Source organism: Barbatula barbatula (genome assembly GCF_947034865.1).
Source record: "Barbatula barbatula genome assembly, chromosome: 2".
NCBI classification, from domain to species: Eukaryota; Metazoa; Chordata; class Actinopteri; order Cypriniformes; family Nemacheilidae; genus Barbatula; species Barbatula barbatula.
In genome coordinates, this window is record NC_136767.1 from 21,353,655 (window position 1) to 21,379,020 (window position 25,366).

General features: G+C 36.8%; 2 protein-coding genes across 4 annotated transcripts; one reads left to right on the top strand and one right to left on the bottom strand.

Annotated features, from left to right (window-relative positions):
* Positions 1 to 9,431: 9,431 nt before the first annotated feature.
* Positions 9,432 to 12,096, top strand: rnf181 (ring finger protein 181; the record flags this gene model as incomplete). 3 transcript variants are annotated; one of them, XM_079477343.1, is made up of 6 exons in its annotated part: positions 9,432 to 9,644; positions 10,123 to 10,224; positions 10,438 to 10,571; positions 10,770 to 10,885; positions 11,004 to 11,078; positions 11,208 to 12,096. In XM_079477343.1, exons 2-6 carry the CDS (start codon positions 10,139 to 10,141, stop codon positions 11,265 to 11,267), a joined length of 471 nt encoding a protein of 156 aa, XP_079333469.1. In that variant the 5' UTR covers positions 9,432 to 9,644; positions 10,123 to 10,138. The 3 variants fall into 3 exon arrangements, with proteins under 3 accessions (XP_079333469.1, XP_079333471.1, XP_079333470.1); XM_079477344.1 differs by having other exon boundaries at positions 9,503 to 9,639; positions 11,208 to 11,972; XM_079477345.1 differs by lacking the exon at positions 11,208 to 12,096 and having other exon boundaries at positions 9,501 to 9,644; positions 11,004 to 11,084.
* On the bottom strand, positions 11,833 to 20,088 carry tmem150aa (transmembrane protein 150Aa). The gene is given in 8 exon segments (XM_079477376.1): positions 11,833 to 14,861; positions 16,692 to 16,869; positions 18,121 to 18,248; positions 19,164 to 19,231; positions 19,310 to 19,396; positions 19,474 to 19,521; positions 19,906 to 20,054; positions 20,056 to 20,088. Coding segments are annotated over 8 exon segments (981 nt in total). The 5' UTR covers positions 20,074 to 20,088; the 3' UTR covers positions 11,833 to 14,556.
* Between the last annotated feature and the right edge of the window lie 5,278 nt (positions 20,089 to 25,366).

The window sequence follows — 25,366 nt, forward strand, 5'->3', positions numbered from 1 at the left end:
CCATTTCAATTAAGAACAATGTCTTTATATAATCTAAAGGACCTTTTGTGAAACAGAAATGTTCTTTGGATGTTAAAGATTCATTGTCAAACCATACAGCCAAAAATGTATCATGAAGCACTGTCCTTCCAGACCCTGAATCAGTCATGAGATTTTCAAAGGAAATAATGAGTTGTATACAGTTTGCCCCATTAAATGAATGATGAACAATTCTAAGATAAGAGACTTTGAAGTAAACGTTAACTGGAGATGGTCCTTGCTGGTGAGCAACCTTTCTTATAGCTTTCTTGGTCTGGAGCAATCTGCCAATAAAATAAAAGTTTTTTTTAAAAACTAATGTTTATGTACATGTATTGGTAAGACATCAGACATATATATTCCATAAACAGTGATGTAAAATTGAAAAAAGATGTATTCATGAAATATATTCAACTTTGAATATAAGTTTCAGTTTCATACCGTATCCAGATAAGACCCGCCGAGGTTACTGGAATCCCTGTCCCCCTTTAAGGGTCGGGGGGTCTGTGTCTCTGCCTGCAGATGGCGAATGCGATTCTGGAGGTGCTGCAGAAGTTTATATGAGGTATAGTCCTGTGTACTTGAGTACTGTTGGAAGTCTGGGCCTTGAAGATCATTGGAGGATAATTGTGATTCTCTATAGTCTCTGCGCTGCTACAAGAAGCATGAGAAAAACATGAATTAGTTTATATGTTCTTTGACTATAATAAGTAATCTGTGGTATAACAACAAGGATGGTGACAAGAGAGGCAGAGTTATTTTATTTGGCTCATAAGACATGTTTTCTGTTCATATTGATTGATTTACCATAGACAGAAGTCTCATCTCCTTTTCTAGTCTCTCCAATCTTTTCTGCGGCTCTGCTTGTGGGTTTGGGATCCTTCTGTTTTGTGCAATAAAGGTTTAATAGAAAAATCGAATACAGATTAAGAAGGTAAAACGTAAATTAGCAGTAACTCAATCTGGCGGTTAGGTTAGTAACCACCTAGATACATTTATACTGAACTCATATCATTCTATTCATGATGTTACAGTCCATCATAAACTTTTGTTTTATGTTAACAGCTACTGTATGTTTTATTTCACTTTTTATTACACCTTTAATGAGTCAATAATGTCAATCTGCCCCCAGTGAGTGTGTGCGTGCTTGTGAGACCTCTCCATCTCAGCTGTATGCTCCAACTGAAATTTGTGTGCGAGTCTTGCAGTGGTTTTGCCCTTCCACTCGGCCATGTTTTTCTGTACCAGCCTGAGTTCATCATCTTTCGCCAGCAGCTGCCTGCGCAGACGTGCAAACAGTCCCTCTGTGTCGTCCTCATCCATGTGCAGCTGTCTTCTACATGGGCTGCCTTTTTCCTTCATGTGCTCCTTAATATTAAATACACAAATACACACTTAAGACAATGCTTTCATATGAATTATCAATAAATTGTACATAGTGTTAATACAAGTACACCTGTATAACTAATATTGTATATACAAGTACACCTGTAGAACTTCTTTCAGAGAAGCCAGTGCTTGTTCCTTTTCCTCAGTCAGCTTTTCTTTCACCAGGCGTAGCTCTTGCTCCTGAAGTAAACATATAAATAGAATTTACTAACAAACAATGTGTTGGTGTGAGTTTGTACATGTGTTTTTCCCACCTTGTCATGGCTAAGCTGCATTGCAGTGCGTCTTTGTGAGCTGATCTCATTCTTTAGATCATTTAAAAGCTGTTGTATGGCTTTTGTGACAGATTGCAGAGTCTGGAGAGCTTCAGGCATTGTGGGACTTAACCAGAGAATATACAATTTTAACACAACGCACTCCTGAATAATTGTTTCTGATAAATCAATCACAACATTTACTTGTATGAAAAACAAAAGAAGATATTTTGAGAAAGGTTTGTGTCCATACTATGGAATCCAATGTGGGCAGATTTTGTTGTGTTACCGGTTCTTTAACATATCTTCTTTTGTGTTCAACAGAAGAAAGAAAGTCATACGGGTCGACATGAGGGTCCCTTTAACACACATGTGTTTGTACACGCATCACGGGCAACCGCAAAGATCAAACTGAGCGCACCTGTCAGGCAGGTGTTTGCTTTCAAAAGTGAAGCCATTGAGCAACTCTTGTAGGCAGGTACACTCGATGTGTACGTCCTGTGCCCAGTTCATGTTCTGTCGCTCATGTCTGGCTGCTCTTCTCTGCTGTTTTTGGTCTTTCTCAGAGAGGGTTTCCCTGAGGTGCTGAAGCTCCTGTTCAGAGCGCTGTAAAGTCTCCTTCAGATGAGCCGCATCCTTCTCAGCCTGTTGTTAAATATAGTGTAAAACATAATTTAAGGGATAGTTCACACAAACATGAAAATTCTGTTATCATTTACCTACCCTCATATTGTTCCAAACCCGTTTACATTTCTTGGTTCTGATGAACACAAAGTAAGATATTTGGAAGAAAGTCAGCAACTAAACAGATCTAATTTCCCATCGACTACCATAATATTTATTTTCCCTACAACAGAAGTAAATGAGGCATGGGATCTGTTAGATCACTGACATTCTTCCAAATATCTTCCTTTGTGTTCAGCAGAAAAAATACATTTATACAGGTCTGGAACAACCTGAGGGTTGGTATATGATGACATCATTTTTGGGTGAACTATCACTCTAAGGGCTCAGGGCAGCTTTTAAAACAGAATAAATAGATGAATCTCATCATAAGTAAACATTAAAATATTTAGCATCTATAATATGTAACCTATTTTCAGCTTTTGTAGAGTTAAAATCATTGTTACTAACTGACTTCACTTACTTTCTGAAGCTCATTGACTTTCCTTTGCAGAGCTAGTGTGTTCTTTCTCTCTTTCTCCACCTCCGCTCTCTCTCTTTTTACTGCTTCTTCCATCCGCTCCTCCAGAATCCTACACTGCTCTCTGAGAGCCTTCTCTCTTTGCTCCTCCCAATTTCTCTCCTCTTGCTTCAGTGCCTTTGCAATCTGTTACAGATGATAGATGACATAAGATGACATGAGTACTGATGACATAACGGCACTGTTTTTAGGGAAAACAACATTGAGCAAAAAACTGAACAATGAAGGACAGCATCAAAAAAGAAATCGAATTATTGTCTGTGAAGGGTTTAAAATGAAATTGCTGTCATCATTTACTCACCCCCCTGTCATTTCAAACAAAATAATATATTTCGAAGAAAGTTGGTAACTGAACAGAGCCGGCACCCGTTCATTTCTATTGCATGGATACGAAACCAATGCAAGTCAATGGGTGCCGATTAACAACATTCTTCAATAAAGTCATACAGGTTTCAAAAGACAAGAGGGTGGGTAAATGATGACATAATTTGAATTTTTGCTAGAACTATCCCTTTAGGGACCTTTTCCTGTGTTTCTTTTCTCAGCTCATCTGTTTGCGTTCTCATCTTGTCCTCGTGCTGCTCTAGATCTGCTTTGAGTCTCTTAACCTCCTCATCTTTCATCTGGAGATAAAGGTGAATTTGAAAGGATCAGGAAAGTTAGTATTATATGAATTGTAATGACATGTAAGATACAAAAAACAAAATTCTAGATTTCTTGAAAGTCAACGTGTAAAGCATGGCACTACAGTAACAGTGGGTTCAATGTAAAGGGTTGCTGAATAAAAGCATCTGCCATATGCACAAAATGAGTAAAGTATGACTGTTGACCAGAATGCAGTTGTGTAAGGAGTCAACACTCTGTTTGTGGGCTTGAGTTTGTTCAGTCAGAGCAGCTGTTCTCAACTCATCTGCTTGTAGACGCACCTGGACACGCACATGCAAAGCAAACAAATGCTGAGTTTCACATTACATTTAAATGATCTGTGATAACTTGGTTAGTGAATGAATCTGTTTACCGTCTGCAGTTCTTCTTGGTGTCTTTTTGTTAACCGTAATGCCAACTGACTGATCTCTCGTTCCTAAGAAAGAATTAAACATGTGAAACCCATTGGTACATCCATGGTTGATTTGACAAATACATTTGACTATGTTTTCTACCTTCTCCTTTTTTGTTCTGTTCTCTATTTCTGTCAACTTTAACTTGTTTTCCTTTCTAAGAGAACAGAGCTCCAGGTGAAGGGCTTTCTTTCCTTCCTCAAGCCCTCGCAGCAGCAGTTCTTTCTGGGCAACAGTTCGCTCCAACGCTGCAGAGCGACTCACCTGCTGCTTTAGAGCTTCCTGTGAAGACTACACACATATCATACAAATACTGGATTATTTTGTTTACAAAATAAATATTTAAAATAAATCTTTAGAATTAAGTGTGAAAATCTTTAACATGTTCTCTTTCGTTGGCGGTATCAGCCAGCTGCTTTTCCAGAACATTGCATTTCTGTTGAAGGACCTTAAACTCCTCGTCTTTCTGCTCCAGCTCCTGACTCACCTCATCCAGCCTCTGAGTAAGAGATTGAGAAAAACATGGATGAAGAATAAACAGACAGATATACAGAGATATACACATGTATTGTGCCTTGTTTTACTAATCCATTTTGAGATCTTTCTGTTTTATTGTTTTGAAATACAAATATTACCAAGAAATTGAAAATCTAATTTACCTCTTGCATAGAGTCCAGTGTGTCCCTGAAACGCCTCTGTTCTGAGAACAGCTCAGATTTAGCATTATTCAGCAGTCTGTCCATCTCCTCCCTTTCCAGAATGGATACACTACGGCTTTTACACTGAAGATGTGTAAGAAATCGATCAAATGAGAGATATAAGATAAAGAAAAGAGATAAAATAAAACAATTATTTTACATTGTGACAGCTGATGTCATAGCTTGGTGAAGTCTTTTGCCTCTGAACTAAAGTGACCTGCTGGCCCTTCAGAACCCTGACCTGCTCCAGACATACATCCCTCTGGGCCTGCAGTTTGTGCAGCTCACACCTACAGTTCAATACACAGAGATTTCTAATAAATATAAATTGTTAAATGCATATTAGCCAGAAGGTTATGATATGTACAGTTTACTAAAGTTTGTTGTAATATCTTATGCACTTGATATTTACATCACAATGCAAACAGTCCTAATTGTGGTAAATATAATGATGTGCAAGTGGTATTCATGGAAACAGATTCTAAAAAAGTGTCCATTAAGACCAGAATGAAGTTTTTGTGGTATTGAAACATACTTTATGGTCTGGGCTTGTGCTCTGCTGTCCCTCATAATGATCTGTAGAGAGTTTTGCTCTTTCTTAGTCTGGTCCATTTCCTCTCTCAGCCGCTCCAGAAACTGAACCGCAGTCTGAGGATATAGGCTTGCTTAATAAATGAACTGACTAACATTTCGAGAGGAACTACGGTGTCATTCTTTTTGTGTGTGTATTTCTATAAAAAAGATCATACGATTTTTTGCTGCTGAAGCTTGGCAAGTGACAACCTCAACTCTGTAAGCTGATCTTTATCCATTCGGATCTTGTCCTGAGGTCTCTCTGTGCTCTGGAAAAAAACACACAAAGAACAATTTATATACCTGCAATGAATTATGTGACGACAGGATCCATGGCATTCATTCAATTCATTGTTTAAAGAAAGCAGACAGAATGCAAGGTGAGCTGTCAACTCGGTTATCTCACAGTGTTGGAGCCACGTCTTCCGCTCTTTTGAGAACTCTGTCTCTTTCCCTTCCTGCCAGATGGATGTCTCCTGCCTCCGGAGTACCGCTTTGAACCTTCACCACCCGTCTCCTCGACATCGTCAGAGCTACACAAACACAGAGAAATGTTTATTAAATATAAAACACCACATTAGTATTAAAATGCTTCAGATCATATGAGCATATTCTATATAGTAGCCTATTTCAATTGGACAAAGACTTGACCTTAAAGTGATAATTCACCCCAAAATTCTGTCATCATTTACTCTCCCACTTGTCATTTCAAATCTGTATGACTTTCTTTCTTCCGCAAAACAAAAAACTAAATATTTTGAAAAAAGTTGGTAACCGTACAGCACTAGACCCCATTCACTTCTATTGTACGGACACAAAACCTGAACCTGACAATGTGAATGGTGTCCAGTTAACAACATTCTTGTTTGAAATGACAAAAGGGTGAATAAATGATGACAGAAATCTCTTTAAATCATCGAGAAGCCTCATTACCTGGAGGATTGAATATTGTTTTGGATGACTGGTCCTGTATAGAACATATTTCCTCTGCTTGAACGAAATCCTACTGATACACACAGTACGTTTTTCTAAGATTAATAGCATTTATTAAATTGTACATGTATTCTGCACATTTATATGCAGTTAAGATTTGACACTGGGCAGAGCACTCTCACCTGGACTATTTTTGTTAGTGAATGCGGACTTCAGGTGCTGTCGAACCTTCTCTGAGCACACTGTGTCCAGATCAGTGTCAATAATGTCCGAATCAAAACTCTGCATGTGAATCCCTATAAGAGAGCACAATATTACAAACACTCTTAGAGCTTACCATATCTGCTTCTGTTTAGATCTGTATACATTTCTGTGTTCTGATGACAAATTATATCTGATGGTCAATTTGGAATAATGATTGTAACCAAACAGTTCTGGACCCCATTGAGTAAAACAAATTACTTTACACTATTTTTGTTCTGTTGAACACACAAGAAGATATTTTGAAGATTCTAGGACAGCAAACAGTTCTGGGATACCATGTTAGTCAATGGGGTTCAAGAACTGTTTGGTTAGAAACATTCGTCCAAATATCTTGCCATGTATTCAACCAAACAAATACATTTATACAGATTTGGAAGAACTAGAAAGTAATTCATGACGGAATATTCCTTTTTGGGTGAACTATCCCTTTAAAGAAGTTTCCTGATAACAACTGTATTTTAGAAAACAGGTCACAGAGATTCAAAACAGAGGTATAACTGTAACAAATATGAAAAGGGATAAAAAAGCTACCTGTGAGGTGCTTAAGAGGTGTTTTGGATGGATGCTGTGGGAAATATTTTGATCTTTGAGGATAGAGGCTCTGAGGCTCAGTGAGGTCTGCTGTGTCACTGCTGGTAATTGGAACATCTGGAGCTAGAGCCAGAGATCAAAATATTAGTCATGCGTGCTTTAAATTAATAATAATAATAAATTTACAGAATTCCTCTGATACATTTATATGTCAATACTTTGCACTGTCACTGTCAATTTATAAATGTTTTTTCCATGTTTTGTGACCTGTCATGAGATCACACCAGTACCCACTTTTCTTTGGTCTCTCTGTATACCTTTGTCAGACAGGTCAAGCATCTCGTCTCTAAAGCGTGCTGAGAAGTCCTCAGTACAGATGCTGTCCATCGTGAGCTCGTCCTCTTCATTTCCCATTCCTGCTACTTCTGAACTCTTCCCAAGAAGCTTCTCCAGCCTCCATCGGCACTGTTCAGTCCTGGACATGGAGCGCAAGCTGCCATTTACTCCAGAATGCCACACGTCTGACTCCTTCAGAATATCCCCTGTCTGATGTTCTGTTTGGTCATCTTTACCTTCTAACATTTAGAAAAAGAAATGATAGTTTATGATACTGTTTAAAGAAAAGCACTGTGTCCATTAAGAATGATTATTTGTTTGGGATGGGCAGTAATAAAAATACGACGCTATTTGTCTTCAGAACAAAAATTCTAAAGATTTATAGCCAGACCAAGACATTTCTGCCGAATATCTGTAATTTGTAATATACTAATGTTTATTCTGCAATGTTGCAAGGTCTGAAAGACTTAGATTATATTGTATCTTCTTTCCAACAAACTTTACTCTTATTATTACCTGAGGGGGTGGATGATGTTTTATCATTTGTTGGAACAGTGCTTCCCAAACCTGTGTCTTTACTTAAAGACAGACTCCCTTCAAGATGACCTGAAACATTATTAAACTAATACTATGTTATCCCATAAAACCTAATACTTTGCTGCACCATAATAAAATATTTACAAAACTGCCCACCTGAGGAAGGAAATTCATTTCTCTTGGAGTTCACTCCATGCATTTGTCTACGGCCCTGGGTCTAAGGTTGAAAAACAAAATCAGACTTGCATTATGTCCTTTCTGTCATTAAAATAAAACATATTTAACTATTTTAGTGAACTAAAAAGGACTGACATATAGATGACTCAGTTGTGCATCAATAGGATCCAGACGATCAAAGTAGTCATGGGACAGAGGCACGAGTCCATAACCATCAACACCCCCATCCACTTCTGAAAAGACACAAATCTTCATTAGTCATATAACAGCAGATTTATGCGAGCATGTTAGAGAGTGAATAGTTTTGACCTGCAGAGATCAGCTCATCTGTGTTCTCTCCAGAACATTCATGATCAACAGTTTCCATGACTGTCCTAAAAAGACACAACAAAATGAATTGGATAGTTCACCCAAAAATCTAAAATTTGTCGTGAATAATTGACTCTCTAGTTGTTCTAAACCTGCATAAATTTATTTGTTTGGTTGAACACAGAGAAAGATATTTGGACGAATGCTTGTAACCGAACAGTTCTTGGACCCCATTGACAACCATAGTATAGTAAAAATGACAATGGTATCAAAAGTTTGCTGTCCTATATTCTTCTTTTGTGTTCTACAGAACAAAGAAATATGAAGTAATTCTTTCTATGGAAGGTTCCAAGAACTGTTTGGTTACAGTTCCAAATATCTTTCTCCGTGTTCATCAGAACAAAAAGATTTGGATCAACTCGAAGGTGAGTAAATGATGATGTTTATTTTTGGATGAACTATCACTTTCATGCAAGCTTAAATAATAAATTAAAGCAAAATACAATCTGTCTCTTTGAACTTGAGAGCATTGATTCGTGCCTTTTTCATAAGAACAAAAGAAGACAGTTTTGGGGGAGATGTTGATTCCTGGTTGTCCAGGAAACACAACTGAAGGGACCCCAACAAAGAACCCATAAATTAATGACATCAAACATTTCACAGAGTTCACAACACTGAAAAATATTTAATATCCGTTTATTTAATGTAGATAATTACTGGGTTCATTTTGAGATGTATTTTAACAGACAAAATTAATACAAATATATATAATCCCCTAGAAGAAAGAAAAACAAACACTTTGGAAGATGACTTACAAAAACGTTTTAGTGACAGTGAGCATTGTATATGAATTCAGTTTTGCACTTACTGAAAGTAATTCCTCTCGAAGTTTCCTTCCAACGGGATTGAACATTTGTTGACTTGTAGAAATGCATGTGTCCAGCGTCATGGCAACCATTCACAGCTACTAACTGCTGGACCAGACGCCTTTGAGGGATTTTTGTTCGCAAAATACAACACATGTCGTACCATATTCAAAATGTAAAATTTAAATTCATTTTTATTATTAGCAAGATAATGTAGAGTCAGTAAATAAATACAAAGAAATTTGAAAATGTTAAATCAAATAAACAAGGCACATAAAACAGACAAGACAACGTGGTGAATTTTAACCCAATCTGGCAACTCACGTCAACCCGCAACTATCGCGATAGGGTTTGTTGTGTTCGCGCTGACAGTGCAGTGAAACAAGTTTCATCCCTGATGATAAGCACTTTCAAAACGAAAAGTGCATTTAAAAGACACATTTACAAGTTTCCGGTCGAATTAACTCTGTCATATGTTGCCCTTTTAAACAAGTAAGGTACGTACATTTTTATATTCTACGAGTATTGGTAAATTAGCTTAGATTCGTTTGAATCATTATGCTAACCAGTTGTTAGCAGAAGGACATTGTGGTATTGATACGGATGTCAGCTTGTGTCTATAAGCGTTTACATCGCTTGAATTAATACAGTTTTGCGCACAGGTCATATAGTGTTTCTATTATGTCTTTAATGGTAAAGATAAGCGATATCTATCATGAGAAGACTTAACTTACTTGCATTGTAACTAATAGCAGGACATACCTCTAGTAACAGGGTGGCAAAATCAAATAGTTATAAAAGGCATTGATAGTAAGGCAATATTATTATGATAGAATAGCGATTTTTAGTGTGTGAGAGTAAATCACCAACATTTTAAACCTCGAGTTAGAAACCCAGATCATTCTATCGTTACAGGCTGCTAGCATTCAAGTTTGATGTTAAATCTGATTCAGATTTTATTTATGCGTCTATCAGGTGAATAAGTTGAGAAATGGCCTCATACTTCGATGAGCATGACTGTGAACCCACAAATCCTGAAGAACAGTACCGACAGAATGCTTTGCTGGAACTTGCGAGGTAACAAAACGACGCCATCTAGAGGATTTCGAAAAACATTGTATTTATGTGCGGCTGGACTTGCTGTTCCTTTACATCCTTATAAAACCAGATTGATACTATATAGTTTTGTGATATACAAAGTATAATTTAAAGTAAATCTAAGCTCTATAGTTAAGGTTACGTTTGTCAGCGGTGAGGATGTAACCGATAACACATGTTTTCTGGATGTAGGTCTTTAATGCAGGGCCTCGATATAGACTCGGGTTCATTTGATTTGTCAGACTGGGACCAGCGACTTCCTCCTCCTGCAGCGAAGGCTGTGGTTCAGAGTCTTCCTGTGGTCATTATCTCTCCTGAACAAGCAGGTGACTGTCTGTTGTTTTACTGGCAGCTTTTATCTATAAGCTAGCTATACATTTATACAAAATAATGACTCTGATAGACAATCAAATATATTTATTGAATGTTATTGTTATAGAGGGGTAATGTTGATCATGTGTTGTAACATTGCCATTGCTTAAATCGATGTCTGCTAAATGTGGTTCACGTTCTTCGTTCGGCAGATAAAGGACTGAAGTGTCCGGTGTGTTTATTGGAGTTCGAAGAGCAAGAGACAGTAAGAGAGATGCCGTGTAAGCATCTGTTCCACTCCGGGTGTATTCTGCCATGGCTCAGTAAGGTACTATATAATTGTATGCTGTAGTGATAACAAGGATTACACCATGATCCTGAGACTTTTCTAGAAGAGAATTACTATTAGACAGTGCGACCTCATCATAAGAATTATAAAATTACAGACCAATTCATGTCCCTTGTGTCGACTTGAACTACCCACTGACAATCCAGACTATGAGGAGTTTAAAAAAAATAAGGTATGAAACAACTGTTTTCTTATTTAAGCAAATTTACTGTTATCTAGTCAGTTGCATATTTATTGTTTGTATATGGATTTTATGGTTTAAGACTCGACAATATATGTGTGTATGATGTATATTCTACAGGAACGGAGAAGACAAAGAGAACACAGGCTGGAAGATCTACATGGAGCCATGTATACATGACCTCTGAGACTTGAATATGCATGGAAGCGAGAGTTTACTCGGCAGGGACCAGACTTTGAATGATTGGGTTTGCTTGTTATTGGAAAAGAAAGCAATGTTTTAAATTATATTCTTTACCTGTTTGTATGAAATATGTCACTGAAATGTAGCCTTATAACAACTTTCAATTTTATTAAATGTTAAAAGGTTTTATTGCTTAAAGTACGTTTATGTTATAATGTGAAATCACATTTATTTGATCCATGACTTATACACTTTTCTTGAAGAGATTGCATTCCTTATTTCTTTATCGTCCCTATTATGAGCATTGAACCTTTAATTTAATGATATGATTAGAGATTATTTACATTGTCATCCTTTTTAATGAAGTATGTGGATTTTCGATGTAATGTAACTTATCATAGAAGCAGACATAAGATGTTGTGATCACTGCATCAAAGTTTTGAGCAGAACACACATCCATAAGTGTTTGCATTACTTTTCTTATATTCTCTTAAGCTTGTTGTCTACACATTTGGTTCATTAGTCATATATTATCTTAAAATCAAATGATCACAGACAGAGATACATATACACTTGTTTATTTCTCATTGTATGTTTGGTAGTTATTTCATATAAATTTCTTGTCAAAGAAAAATCTTTGAAATGATACATAAATCTGAGTACATATGTGATTTATAAGATAAAAATATTCTTTGTATTGTGTTCTTTTGATTTTGTAGCGTGAACCTTACATCTTCATTGCATTCCCAACAGACAATGTGTTGATAAAAAAATGTTCAACTATATCATTTAGAGGCATCAGAAAAATATCTATCCATACAACAGCTAAAAGTCAGAACATCAAAAAGAAACATTAAAACCAAAAGCCAGCTGTCTTGCCTGTTTTAAAATATCCATCAGTGTCTTGAATTATGCAGGGATACGTAAACCAATATAAAAGGATGCAAATAAGTATGCTCTTACATCATTGTCTCAGTACAAGTACACATACGTTTCAATAGTTGTCCAAAAATTAAACAAAATATCAGTAAATTTCCCCACCTGACGGTACAGTTTTTGACCAAACCAAACAGGTAAAAAATTATAATAATTCTAAAACCCTTACAACATATTTTGCTCTAAAGTGACCTATAAATAATTGACCTATAAGCCTAATAAAATATGCATTAAATGCAATGTTAAGTATTGCATGTCATTTATAATAATTGTAGAAACCAATTATATCAGCGCTCAAATGTGACAAAACCGGCAATACATGAGAAATTACATCAATGTTAGGTTCATATGCTGAAACCTTAACTTTTTCCTAAAAGTGTTGTTTGAAACAAATACGACCCATTATGCAATTATAACTGTATGTTTGCCTTGTGTTGACTTAGGTACGTTGTAATGACAAATGTAGAGGTAGCAATGAACCCCGAATCAATTGGATTTAACCGACACTTTCATCTATGCACCCCGTGAATCATCTTTCTCATGAGAGCAATTGAACAATGCATCAACAGCTCTCTGATAATATTGACAACAAAGATAAGCACATACTGTATGATGCCAAGTAGAGACCATGTCTAAATTTACAGCGTTATCATGAAACATAGATGCAGCACAAACACATTGAAGGGCAAAAACAGATATAGAAAGTATAACTGTCACATCTGTGTGACACAAAATAATTCAAGCATAATGAATGTACGGTCACCTTAAAAGCAATAGGGAGCCTCTGATTAAAATAATCACACAGACACCACAGTCACATTAAGGCCACCATAACCACTCAACCCTCAAAAAGTTCAAATATTGTTTCCTAGGTTCCAGCCTGGACACCAATTCACGAACCATTTTGAAATGTAATATTGCTGTACTGCATTGGCATAACTTTCTAAATGACACTGCTTTCTCTGTGGCTATGTGTCCTACAACACATAAAAGTAATAAAATGAAATGCATTCAGTGTATCTTTAACTTTGGCAACAACAAAGTATGAAAGACTTTGAAAAGAAATGTTGACTCATGTTACATAGAATATTACTAATTTCACACCATTTGTAGTTATGTCACAATGACACACAAAACTGTTCAAAGCAAACAGCAGAAATGTTTGGCGATATGCAGGCAGTCAGTCAGTCACTAGGTGACTAGATGTGGCATTTTGCAAAAGGGTTTAAATGACCCGTAAGACAAACACATTATTAAAAAAACAAAAGAAAACATTTAAAACCTTTTACCTGTCCCTTCTTTAAGGGAGCAGTAAGTACAAATGTAATTCCTCTAAAACGTATTAACTAACACGGAAGGCGGAGTTTAAGCTGGTGTCACCTTGCATCACGTTCCTTTTCTCAAAGTGGAAAAACGAGACCCACCTCATCAAGAAACAAAAACAGGACCAAAGCAAGCCAACATTACAATAAAAGGCCACAATTACCATACATGATTTTGTATTTGTATTAAATTATGATTTTAAGTAATTTAATGCTTTAAATTATATTTTAAATGTCTTTTTCAAAAGAATATTTTCCAAAATAAGGTTCTCAGATAGTTCCCTCATACTTAAGACACTCACTATTTCAAAATATAATACTTGAATCCTGATAGTCTACAATGAAAAACATTGTTTATAAATCACGACCCTGCCTGTGAAAACCAGACTAAATTCAAATAATTATGAAATATAAAGCATCAAAGTTTAAATTCCATTTGTCTTACCATTGCTCGGTCAATATTAAAGATATCCAGTTAATATTCTCACTTACTGTATTTTACATTATGAAGGATGATTTTATGTAGAAAACAATTCGTTTTAACTTTAGCTGGGTTTTCACCGGCAGGGTCACATCTGTGTTACGTGCAAATCGATTGCAACAGCAAAGTTGGGCAAACAGTAGCAAGCTCAACGAGAGACACCCCTGAAACATTTGTGCAAACGTAACCGTAAAAAATATATTGAATCGCCCAGTGCAACGGTTTAAGAAAAAAACAAACCATGTGACCAGGGCCCCTATTCGATCTTTAAAAAAGAACTATCCTGTCCTTCTTATCCACAATCAGCAAACAAAAGGACAAAAAAGCAGACAGATCTATCAGACAAACCTAAAATTTCAAATCTTACATCAATATAAACAGCCACACCTGTAAACCCAATAGATTTTTAATCAGTATTGACTTTGACTGGACGGTTCTTTTAAACCTTGATCACTTCAACCTTAAATTGTGCCTCAGAGCACCACTTTGAGGCTTTCCACCCGACAGGACGTGACCGTGTGTGCTGATGTGTGTGGTAATAAATGGATTAAAGCATTGCTATGTTTTCCGGAGTGCAGTTCAGATGGGTGGAGGTACTGCTTCCTCCTGGGGATTTTAACCCTTTGGTGGCACCACCTCCAAGGGCTCCTCCTTGGATATCGTCTCCGATGATGACACCGGACCCACGAGAGAGGCTCCGCTGGAGGCCGGCCAACATGGTGTTTGTTGTGACGGTGCCAAATTCGTAGGTGAAAGTTCCGTAGAATACAAGGATGACTACGGTGAAGACCCACTCACAAATTGCTGCTGCGTGCTGTAACAGGAAGCTCTCGTGGATGAAGAATACGCCGCCTGAAAGGGGGCCGGTCAAGGAGCGTAACATTTTTCAAATAAAAATGAGAAATGCACAAACACACAGCTGTTATAGTCTGAATGATGAGATCTATGAATATTTGGTGATATACATACCCAGACTATACCACATGAGAGTCCATGTCACTATAAGAGAGTGATAATATAACACTTACAGCCACGTGCATGAACAATCACAAAAAAAGCTTACAACTGGAAAATATAAACTGTCTAGTGTTATGTTGACCTGATGTGACAAGTCTTTAAAGCAGCCGTGCAACGGTGTTTCATTCATTCTGACTTCTTTACAATGTAAAACGTTCTGTCTTCTCATGCTCAACTTGTCACTCAAAAATGAGTAGTATTTCTTTGCTCAATACATTCCCCCAGCGATCGTACGGGTTTGGGAAAGTTTTTTCGGACATATAAAACTGTTTCGTAACTATTTTTCTTAGTCCCTTATTGGACTATTCTCATGGAAAAGCACGCGGCACGCCCACGCGGCAGCAAGGAGAGCAGGAGAAGGAGCATGCGCAGACGTCACTTTCACTTGTGTGCAGGAGAGAGAGAAAGAGCATTTGGGTGATGAATGTTATATAAATGTTAATTTATATATATAAATGACAGATGTCTGTGTTTTGTTGGCAATGGGTGCGCACATGCTATAGTTAGGCCTACCCCTCCCTCCGCACACGCCATATGCTCTCGGAAATAAACTTACAGCTGTATTTATCTTTTATAAATGTGATCAAACTAAATACTGAAGATACAAAGTATGCAATACTACTCTATAGGTACTCAAGATTTATATGAGATTGGAAGAAACCGTGTGTTACGGCCGCTTTAAGGTAAAATGGCAAGTCTTCACATACAAAAATTCTACTTAAAACTAAATTAGACTAAAAAATACAGACAAAAAAAACAAAACAGCATGTTAAAATTATATTTGTGTGTAGAGCACACAATTCACAGTAATATGGTAACTATGAATTTAGGGAAGAAATCTATGAATTGCTTAAGGCCAGACTGGCAAAATAGCTGTTCATAGTTACATCTCCCAGCCACCACCAATTTTGCTCCAGTTTGGAAAAAACTATTAATAAATTGAAGATAACAGGAGAGATAAAGCAGGAGGGCGGGAAGACTCCACCTGAGCTCATCCGCCTCTACGCCAACATTTATTGTTAAGAAATTGGATTATACTGGCACTATAATATAAGAGTCAAGGGCTTACTGATTGTGACAGAAACCTCATGAGCAAAAAGAGATAACAGCCGAGCAGTGAACACAGCGCAAAATATGACTTTTCTTAGATCTGATTGTGTCTAATTGTATAAGGTGTCAAGTCTAGAAGATTATCATTCAGTCGCCCTTTTATAACCTCTTCTTGTTCATTCCATGTTTGTGTGCAGGTTTCGATGTTTAACTCAAACAAGCAATGCTTGTCATGTGAAATTATGTAAAAAAAGTAATAGGTGTAGTATAGCCTAAAATGAGATTTATATCATAATTACTCAGCCTCATGTAATTTCAAACCTGTGTGACTTTCTTGTGCAGGACACAACATATATTTTGAAGAATGTAAATAAAAAAGGTTGGTCCCCATTCATTTCTATTGTATGGACACAAAAGCACGCAAGTCAATTTGGACCAACAGTTTTCTGTTACCAATAATCTTTAAAAAAATCTTCTTTTGTGTTCTGTCATACAGTTTTGAGATATCATGAGGGTGAGTCAATGATGACAGAATTTAAATTTTGGAGTGAGTGAACCATCACTTTAATAAATATTTGTGAACATTCACACATAACACTCAGCAAGTAAGGATACTAAGAACCAGCGTGATGACAGCACCAGTAGCCAGTGCCACACGCACGTGAGCCATCCAGTAGTCCAGAGCAGTGACAGCCACCCGATACGTCAACATGCACTGCAAACACACGAACAGAATGCCTGCTGGGAAGGCAGCGCCCGCTCCTACGTAGTGAAGCGTTTTAGCGTGGTCCACCTGGTCAAAAAGCATCAAGTATTATTCAAGTGCTAACACCAGACCACTGAAAACAAAACACAACAGATTTGGATGCTCTAAATACCTTTTAGAGCATTTACAAGTTTTATCTACGTCCAAATAGAAATTCCTTACTGCACACTCAGTGTAAGGCACTATGTAGGCAGAGGGAGTGAAATTCCTACTAAAATCCATTCTGAGGAATGAGGCTGCTTTCACGGATCAATATTAAGCACATTAAGAACATCAAGCTCTTTGAAACACTCTGATTCTGATGATCAGTCTGATGCACTGAATTTAAGTCGAAGTGTCAGCTCTTAATGTCTTCTTCTCATACAACAGCACATGCTAAACAAAAAGCTTCAGTTCACGTCCAGTAAAATCCAGGATATAAGCAACTTTTTGTCCTACCAGATCATAAAATGTGTGTTCTCTCTGTTCCAGGTACTAACTGATGGGATTGGTCGCTAGTCCGAAACAGGAATTGAATCCACAGCACAGACAAGTTTCAGGATCACAGCAGGGATAATTAAATCACACATGGAAGGAACACGACCACTGAAAATGCAGGTTAGGTTCTATTTGAACTAATACTTTTTGATACTTTGAATCTGATTAGTTTGTTAATAATTAAGACGAATCAATACTTTAGATAATTCCAAAATAACTTGCTGAGTGCATCTTCTTCGGTTACGTTTCCATATCGTTCTCACAGCTTCTGTCCTTTTCCAAAGAACTCTTTCAGCAGGGGGCGGAGCCCAACCTTTCACTTTATCAGCGCTTTCATCCTTTGTTTAAATTAGTTATAATTAAACAACAAACATTAATTGGTTTTTTCCTGACCTAGTGGTTTTCAGCAAAACCCAAGAAAAATACAATTATTTGCTAATATCTCTGACCTAGGCTATTGACCTTGGCTACATTAACCAAACAGTACCATTGTAGGAAAAGTGGCTTTTTGCTTTCCAACATTCTTCAAAATATCTTCTTTTGCGCTTAATGGAACAAAGAAATGTATAAAGCAACTTTTCCTACTTTGGAAGTCAATGGGGTCCAAGAACTCTTTGGTTACAAGCATTTTCCAAATATCTCTCTCTGTGTTCATCAAAGCAAAGACATTTATACAGATTTGGAACAACTTGGGGCGAAAAAATGGAGACAGAATTTTCTTTTTCATGGTGAACTGTTCCTTTAATGCAACAAAAAGAAATATATATTTATCAGATAACAATAATCAAAGAAGCCACTGACCTGGAAGTTGCCCACCATGACCAGTCCCAAAGCATTGGTGCATCCAGACACCAGTCCACAGGTGTTGAGCCAGCAGTGGTTCCTGTGCTCGATGATCTGAGCGTAGCGAAGCAAACACACCATAACCACTGGAAACAGAAGAACAGAAACACTGAAAAAACTAAACCTGCGTGCAACTTCCACATACACTAACAAATGTCTTTAGTGTAACTTAGCATAAACCCATAAAGGCTATTGCTGAACATATTGGCAGAGAACTATGCTTATTTGTATTGCTAATTTGGATTTGCAAACAAATGTCGCACAAACTGAGAACTCATTTAAATCTTCCAGGCCAAACAAGTCATTTGTTTTCAAAAGCTGCTTTAAGTGATAGTTCACCCAAAAATGAAAACACAGTCATCGTTTACTCACCCTCTTGTCATTTCTAACCTGTATGACCTTCTTTTGCAGAATACAAAAAGAAGATATTTTGAAGAACGTACCCATTCACTTCTATTGTATGACACAAAACTAATGCAAGTCAATGGGTATCGCCGTTATTTGTTTACCAACAATCTTTGAAATATCTTTGAAAGTCATACAGGTTTAAAATGACAAGAGGGTGAGTAAATGATGACAGCATTTTCATTTATGGGTGAACTATGCATTTAAGTGTCTAAACACTTTATGGGTCGACTTGTATATACATCACGTTTTACCTTTTAGCTATACACACACAGGATTCTAATTGTTGTAGTCTATTGTTTCTTTTGTGTGATAATCTGGTGTAATAACACTCCACAGACTTCTCAGAGAGATGAGAACCCAGGAAGCAATTGCACCATATCAGCTCTCTCAATACAAAACAAACAATGAAGCAACACAAACATTCATCAGTGTTAAAATACGCAACACGCCCCCTTATGCAGTTACAGTATATGTCTGTATGACACCCCTGCCACTGTGACTCAATCTGTATTGCATCCCTAAATAATTCTATTCATGCCTCTGTGCTTTGTTATGCAAGATGCCAGCGCGGAAACATGAGATGGCATTCTTACCCATGAAAGCTCCCACATTACCGATGAGACTGAACAGACAGCTCTCCGGAGGGTAAGATCCACACTTACTAAACCAAAGACAAAGATGACTCGGTCAGGTCACGCAGGAAATAATCACGAGCTGGAAATAAAGCAGGCATAACTACCTGATGAGGGGGATGTCTTGAACGGTACAGCATGTTTTCGGGAAGCCTGGCTTGGCCGTTTCATCTGTGCATGTCACGTTGTACGACCTTAAAATAAGCACAGTGGCAATGTCGATGATGTGAACTTCACATTCTACACACTGTGGAATAAAAGCTCCACTTACCAGTTTTCGACAGGACAGACGTGGTGGTTCATTACAGCCATGGCATATCTGAGGACAGAACTATGTGTTATTGTATACGTTTACAATTTAAAGCTACGTGTGAAATGACTTTCTTTCTTTCGGGGAACATAAAAGAAGATATTTTGAAGAAAGTTGTAACCGAAGAGAGATGGTACCCCTTTGTTTCTATTGTACGGACACAAGGCAATGCAATTGAATGGGTACCGAGAGTTTGGTTTCACAACATATTCTGCCGAAGAAAGAAAGTCATACAGGTTTAAAAGGACAAGAGGGCGAGTAAATGATGACAGGATTTTCATTTTTGGGCGAACTATCATCTTTCTATCACTGTCAAGAACAACTAATATGATGGGTAATAATATTCATATATAATCTACAGATTGTTGTTTGACAGCACATTTAAACACTCACACTATCCATATCCCAGTGATGCAGAAGGCAGCCAGGCTGACAGGCAGTATGATCCAGGCAGTCATTGGTCTGACAGTGAGGCGGCCGGTCTGTCCCAAGCATGAGGGGGAAGAACACGGAGGACTGACGGGGGGAGACACAGGGGGGGTGACGAGGGGTAACTGACATGCAAGGACACACAGGGAGGGGACATGAGAGGAGGAGAGGGATGCCACACTGTTCCTTCCTTCCGGCCGCCAAATCCAGGCCTAACCAATAGACAGGGAATCAGAGATGGATGAGAGGTACAGAATGTTATAAACAAACCAGTACACATGCACAACTTTGAATGGAATTTGCATGTTTTATGGGCGTGTTCACACTTGGTTTTTAATAAAACTAACACTGGTTTGATTGCTCTGTTAATGCAGTTCATTTGAACACGTGTGAACGATGCCAGTCGAATACCAAACAGGCAGACAAGACTGTGGAAAAGATGGTTCTCGGTCCACCTCTTCTCTGGTGCGGTTTGACTGACATTTAAATGCAACACAATTTAAAGAGAACTAAACTAACCAAAAATAGCAAGTCAAAAGATACAGTATATCCAAAAAATAACAACATGGAAAAAGCATTTTTTAAGCCTATATTTATTTATGTGTTTATTTTGACAGGATAAGAGAGCATACAGGAAAGTGTTTGTTGGAGATAGGGGAGCAGGATCGGCAAAGGACTTACGGGAAGTAAGTGTACAGGGACTTGAGATTTAGATAACATTGCAAGATGTAAACACTGATCCAAAGGCACTTCCGGTTTCATTATTTTTATTCTATTTTTAAATCGTACATAGAATTAAAGGTCCAGTGTGTAATATTGACGAGGATCTATTGACAGAAATGCAATATATATACCAGGGCTGTACAGTGCGACATATATGTTGCCATTCTCCGAAAAAATCGGTTCTGTGCTAAGAATGAATTTAATAGTGTAGCACGCGTGCGATAAAGATTTGAACGAGCATTAGACAGAGCCTGTTTGTGTGAGGTGCGTTTGTAGTTGTGCTTGTTCGTGTGCGAGGTTAAGTAATGGCGCACCACTATTTATATTTCGTTTTTCCGGCTGCATTAAGTCCATTTATCTAAAGCCCTATGCTCTTTGCGATGTGAGAAAACAAGGAAGGTATCACGTAAGCAGAATTTTACTATTTAAATATGTCCTCTGCACATTCTGTGTGTCTATGAGTGAATGAGTTGAACAGTTTAACATGTTACAAGTGTGACACTCGTGGATTTGTCTGTATCTCAATATTTGAGGACATAAACACATGAACTTCGTGATCTCCATAGAGGAAAGGCAATTGTGTCCACTTGGAAAATTCACTCGATAAAAAGGAGGAATAAAAACAACCTATATTTCTCTCTATTTTGAGAGATGTTTTGTGTGGTGTCAAACACACACTGAAGCGTCTTTGCAGCGACCTGCCAAAATACAAGTCTGCTTAATTTGAACAAGATGAAAAAATTTTTTTACTTGTTGTAAATGTATAAACTGTAATAAACACTACAGTATACTTTAGTATTTTTAACCTTACTATAGTAAATATTAAATACTATAGTAGCCAAGAACTTTACTATAGTGAAATCATTTTTATATAATTACTAGTATGCTAGTTTTGTTTATGGACAAATCCATTTATTATTGTATTGCAAAACATTACAAATACAGAACTCGGAACAATTAAAAAGGAAAAAACGAATTTGGAAAAAAACAAAATGATATGGCCCTACTTATCCATCTGTATGTAACATGAATGTCCTTTGGCATTTACCTGCCTTTTTTTGTGGTCTACCGCACTTTTTGTACTTGTGCTACAACTATTTGTCCTGTGCTACAGAACTTTAAACCTCTGTAGCACCATTGCTATGTCCAAAAAAAAGTGAACCTGCACCTACCAAATAATAGTTATCATTTAAACCCAGTGTTTCGGATTTGCCCTTTCGCAATCGTGATTGTTAGATAAGCGGCCTGAGATTGTATAGTGTATTGACTTTGGTTTTAAAAACATGGTATTCTGCACATGACTAGCACATGATGGCTGTGTTACGAAACCTACAAACCTTTACCACTAATGATAAAGGTATGATGTCAAACAATGCTGCCTAAGCAGTCACCTGACTAGGGTTTCAAACTCAAGCCACTGTCTGCTAAATCGTATTATTGACTTGTACACACTATAAAGAGATTGTACGAGGAAGCATTGTTATGTTTAAACTCAAAATCTAGATTGCTTTAAGACGTAAAAGCATTAGCCACTGTTGACATCACCAACTCAGGGAGGTTAACGTGCTACTTATGTCTTGCCACACACACACGCTCTCTCTCTTTTGCGTTACACTGAGCGGATTAACGGAGGTGGCTATCGCACAAATCGAAACATTGTGCATTTATTCCAGCTCGATTTACGTAAAGCAATTCCATGTTCGTCAAGCTAACTAGCAATGAAAGCTACATACACATGTTGCGTTTAAAAAAGGCTGTTTTCCTACACAACATTTTTCGGGCTAGCTTAGATGAATTTGCGCTTCTGATATTGAAAATAACGTCGAGGTAGGTAGCTAACTAGATACTGGAAACATTAGCGAGTCACACAAATCTTCGAAACCAATACCACAGTAGTATAAAGCACATGTATTACTCGTTTAGAAGCAATATAGACGACGAGACTCGGTTCTGCCGATGACAATCGTTGATACTTGATTGTAAACAAGCAAATAAGACGTTAACGTGCACATACCTTGCGTCCTGCTACTCCCTGCTTCCAACCTCACTCAACCTTGGTGTTGCTTTAAGGCACTGTTGGCTAAACCCTGCTCCTCGCTTTTCACTGTAATTGTAGTTTTTTGTCAGTTTTAAACACACACGTTTAAAGGCGTAGCGAAAAGCGCAAAACTACACTATCCACAATGACTCGCGCGCAATGCCACCCACAGAGACGGGTGCTGCAGCGCCACCTAAAGGAGAAAAACAGATGCGATATGAAGTTGATTTTATTTACCCGGTGAATTTGTTTGTTATAAGCTATTTCGTGTAGGCTATTTTTCTTTCATTAAAATATAATTTTAAATGCTGTATGGTTTGTTACATAAACCTCTTCAACGTACACTTTTACCAAGCGTCACTGGTCTATGCAATTGTGCAATCTGAGCCACTTGATCAATACTTCAAAATATAACATGGAGTCTCTGACAAAACATCAATATAATATACAGCACTGGTGTAGAAACTTGTTTAGAGAAGTTTAATACTATATAAATAACAAGGCAGGTTGTCACGTTTTCTGTTGGTAAAAGTTTTAAATGTGTTTTATGTAATGGAACACAATTCTTGCATTTTCTGTTGACCAATACAAAACTTTTTTGACACATTGTGACAACTTACCCCATAAACTGGAGGTTTTCAATTCACAATTCATTTTTTTTACTGGCAGCTGTGGAAATATTTACTGTAGGCTTTATTGTAGTCACTTTAAGGCTTACCCATAAATGTACCTTCAAAATGAAACCTACACTATTCACAGCAGTACAATTGTGTTCCATCATCACCCATCATAACCTGCCTGTCCACTAGACTGTTTATTTATTAAAGAAACCTCAATTGAATTCAAAGTGTGTAAGTATTGTATAAAGCGTAAGAACAAAACTCAACTCTTACTATTTATGTCTGACATTTGCTTCTTTTTCGCATGTTTGTTTTTGTTAAAAGTGTACCGGTGGTCTTGAAATGCACAAACATGTGGTGTCTAGTTTCACATGAGGAACGAAAATACTAAAATGGAGAATGCATTTAAATAAATCCACAGGTATCAGAAATCTTGGTTAAAAGCAACATTATTGACAAAGTACCGAATATATTTTATTTTTCCCTATCAGAATATGGGTACCATTATTAAACAACTTTTCAGAAATAAATCACGAGCTAAATAGACACAACAAGTCAACAAATGCAGTGATATGTATCTTTTTTCTTGTAAATGATTACACATTAACATTTGGCCTCATTCATAAATGACATTGACCATGGCCTATTAATGAGGAAACTGGAAAGATATGGTATAAGAGGCAAAGCCTATTCTTGGTTAAAAAGTTACCTTGATGAGAGATATCAATTTGTACAAATAAATGATGTTAGATCAGATTTAATGAAAGTCACTTGTGGAGTTCCACAGGGTTCGGTGTTAGGCCCCTTATTGTTTATACTGTATATAAATGATATTTGTAAAGTGTCGACATTTTTAAAAATGGTTTTGTTTGCTGATGACACAAATTTATATTGTTCAGGGAAAAATTTGGAACAGCTTCTGAATACAGTGGAACTTGAATTGATGATCTTAAAAAAATGGTTGGATGATAATAAATTGTCACTGAATTTAAGTAAAACAAAGTTCATATTATTTGGTAATCGAAAGAGTAATAATAAAGTTAAAATTAGGATTAACAATGAGGAAATAGACAGAGTATATGAAAATAAATTTCTAGGCGTTATAATAGATCATAAATTATGTTGGAAACCACACATTATTCATGTAAAAAGAAAAATGTCACAATCCATTGCAATATTACATAAAACTAAACATATTCTAAATGAAAATTCATTATATATTTTGCATTGTGCCCTCATAGTTCCATACATGACCTATTGTGTGGAGGTTTGGGGACATACATATAAAACCAATATAAATCCAATATATTTGTTACAAAAAAGAGCAATAAGGATTATAAAACACGTTGACTATCACGAACCAACAAATCAATTGTTTAGTAATTTAAAAACCTTAAAATTTGATGATTTAGTAAATTTCTATACCGTACAGACAATGTATAAGGTTTATTACAATTTGCTTCCAAACTGTATCCAGAGGCTGTTTGAAATAAGAGAAAGCCAGTACAAACTAAGAGGAATGCATATGTTTAAAAAAATAAGGGCAAGAACTAATACAAAAAATAGATGCATAGCTGTCAAAGGGGTAAATCTATGGAATAATTTGCATAAGGATTTAAAATTGTGTAATTCACTTTATGTTTTCAAGAAAATGTTTAAAAACAAGGTGCTAAATAATTATTTAATTCAATGTGTATAACGTCTTTTTCTTTATTTACTTAATATAGTATCCGAAATGTGTACCATGTTGTTTTATTTTTTATTTTTTCTTGTCTTGTATTAATTAATACCTGTGGAAAAATTATGTTTAATTGATTGATAATGATGTATAAAGGGTAGGCTTAATAAGCAGAGGCTTCAGCCTACACCTTTTTCGGTTATTATGTATAGCTTTATATTTATGATTGATTATTTGTGAGGAGTCTGAGGACCGAAATAAAAATCTTATGTTATGTTATGTTACATGCTGAATGTAATGTCTATGTAAATTGTCCACAAATTCATTCATGAGAGATTTAGATAGAAACAGACACATTTGATAACT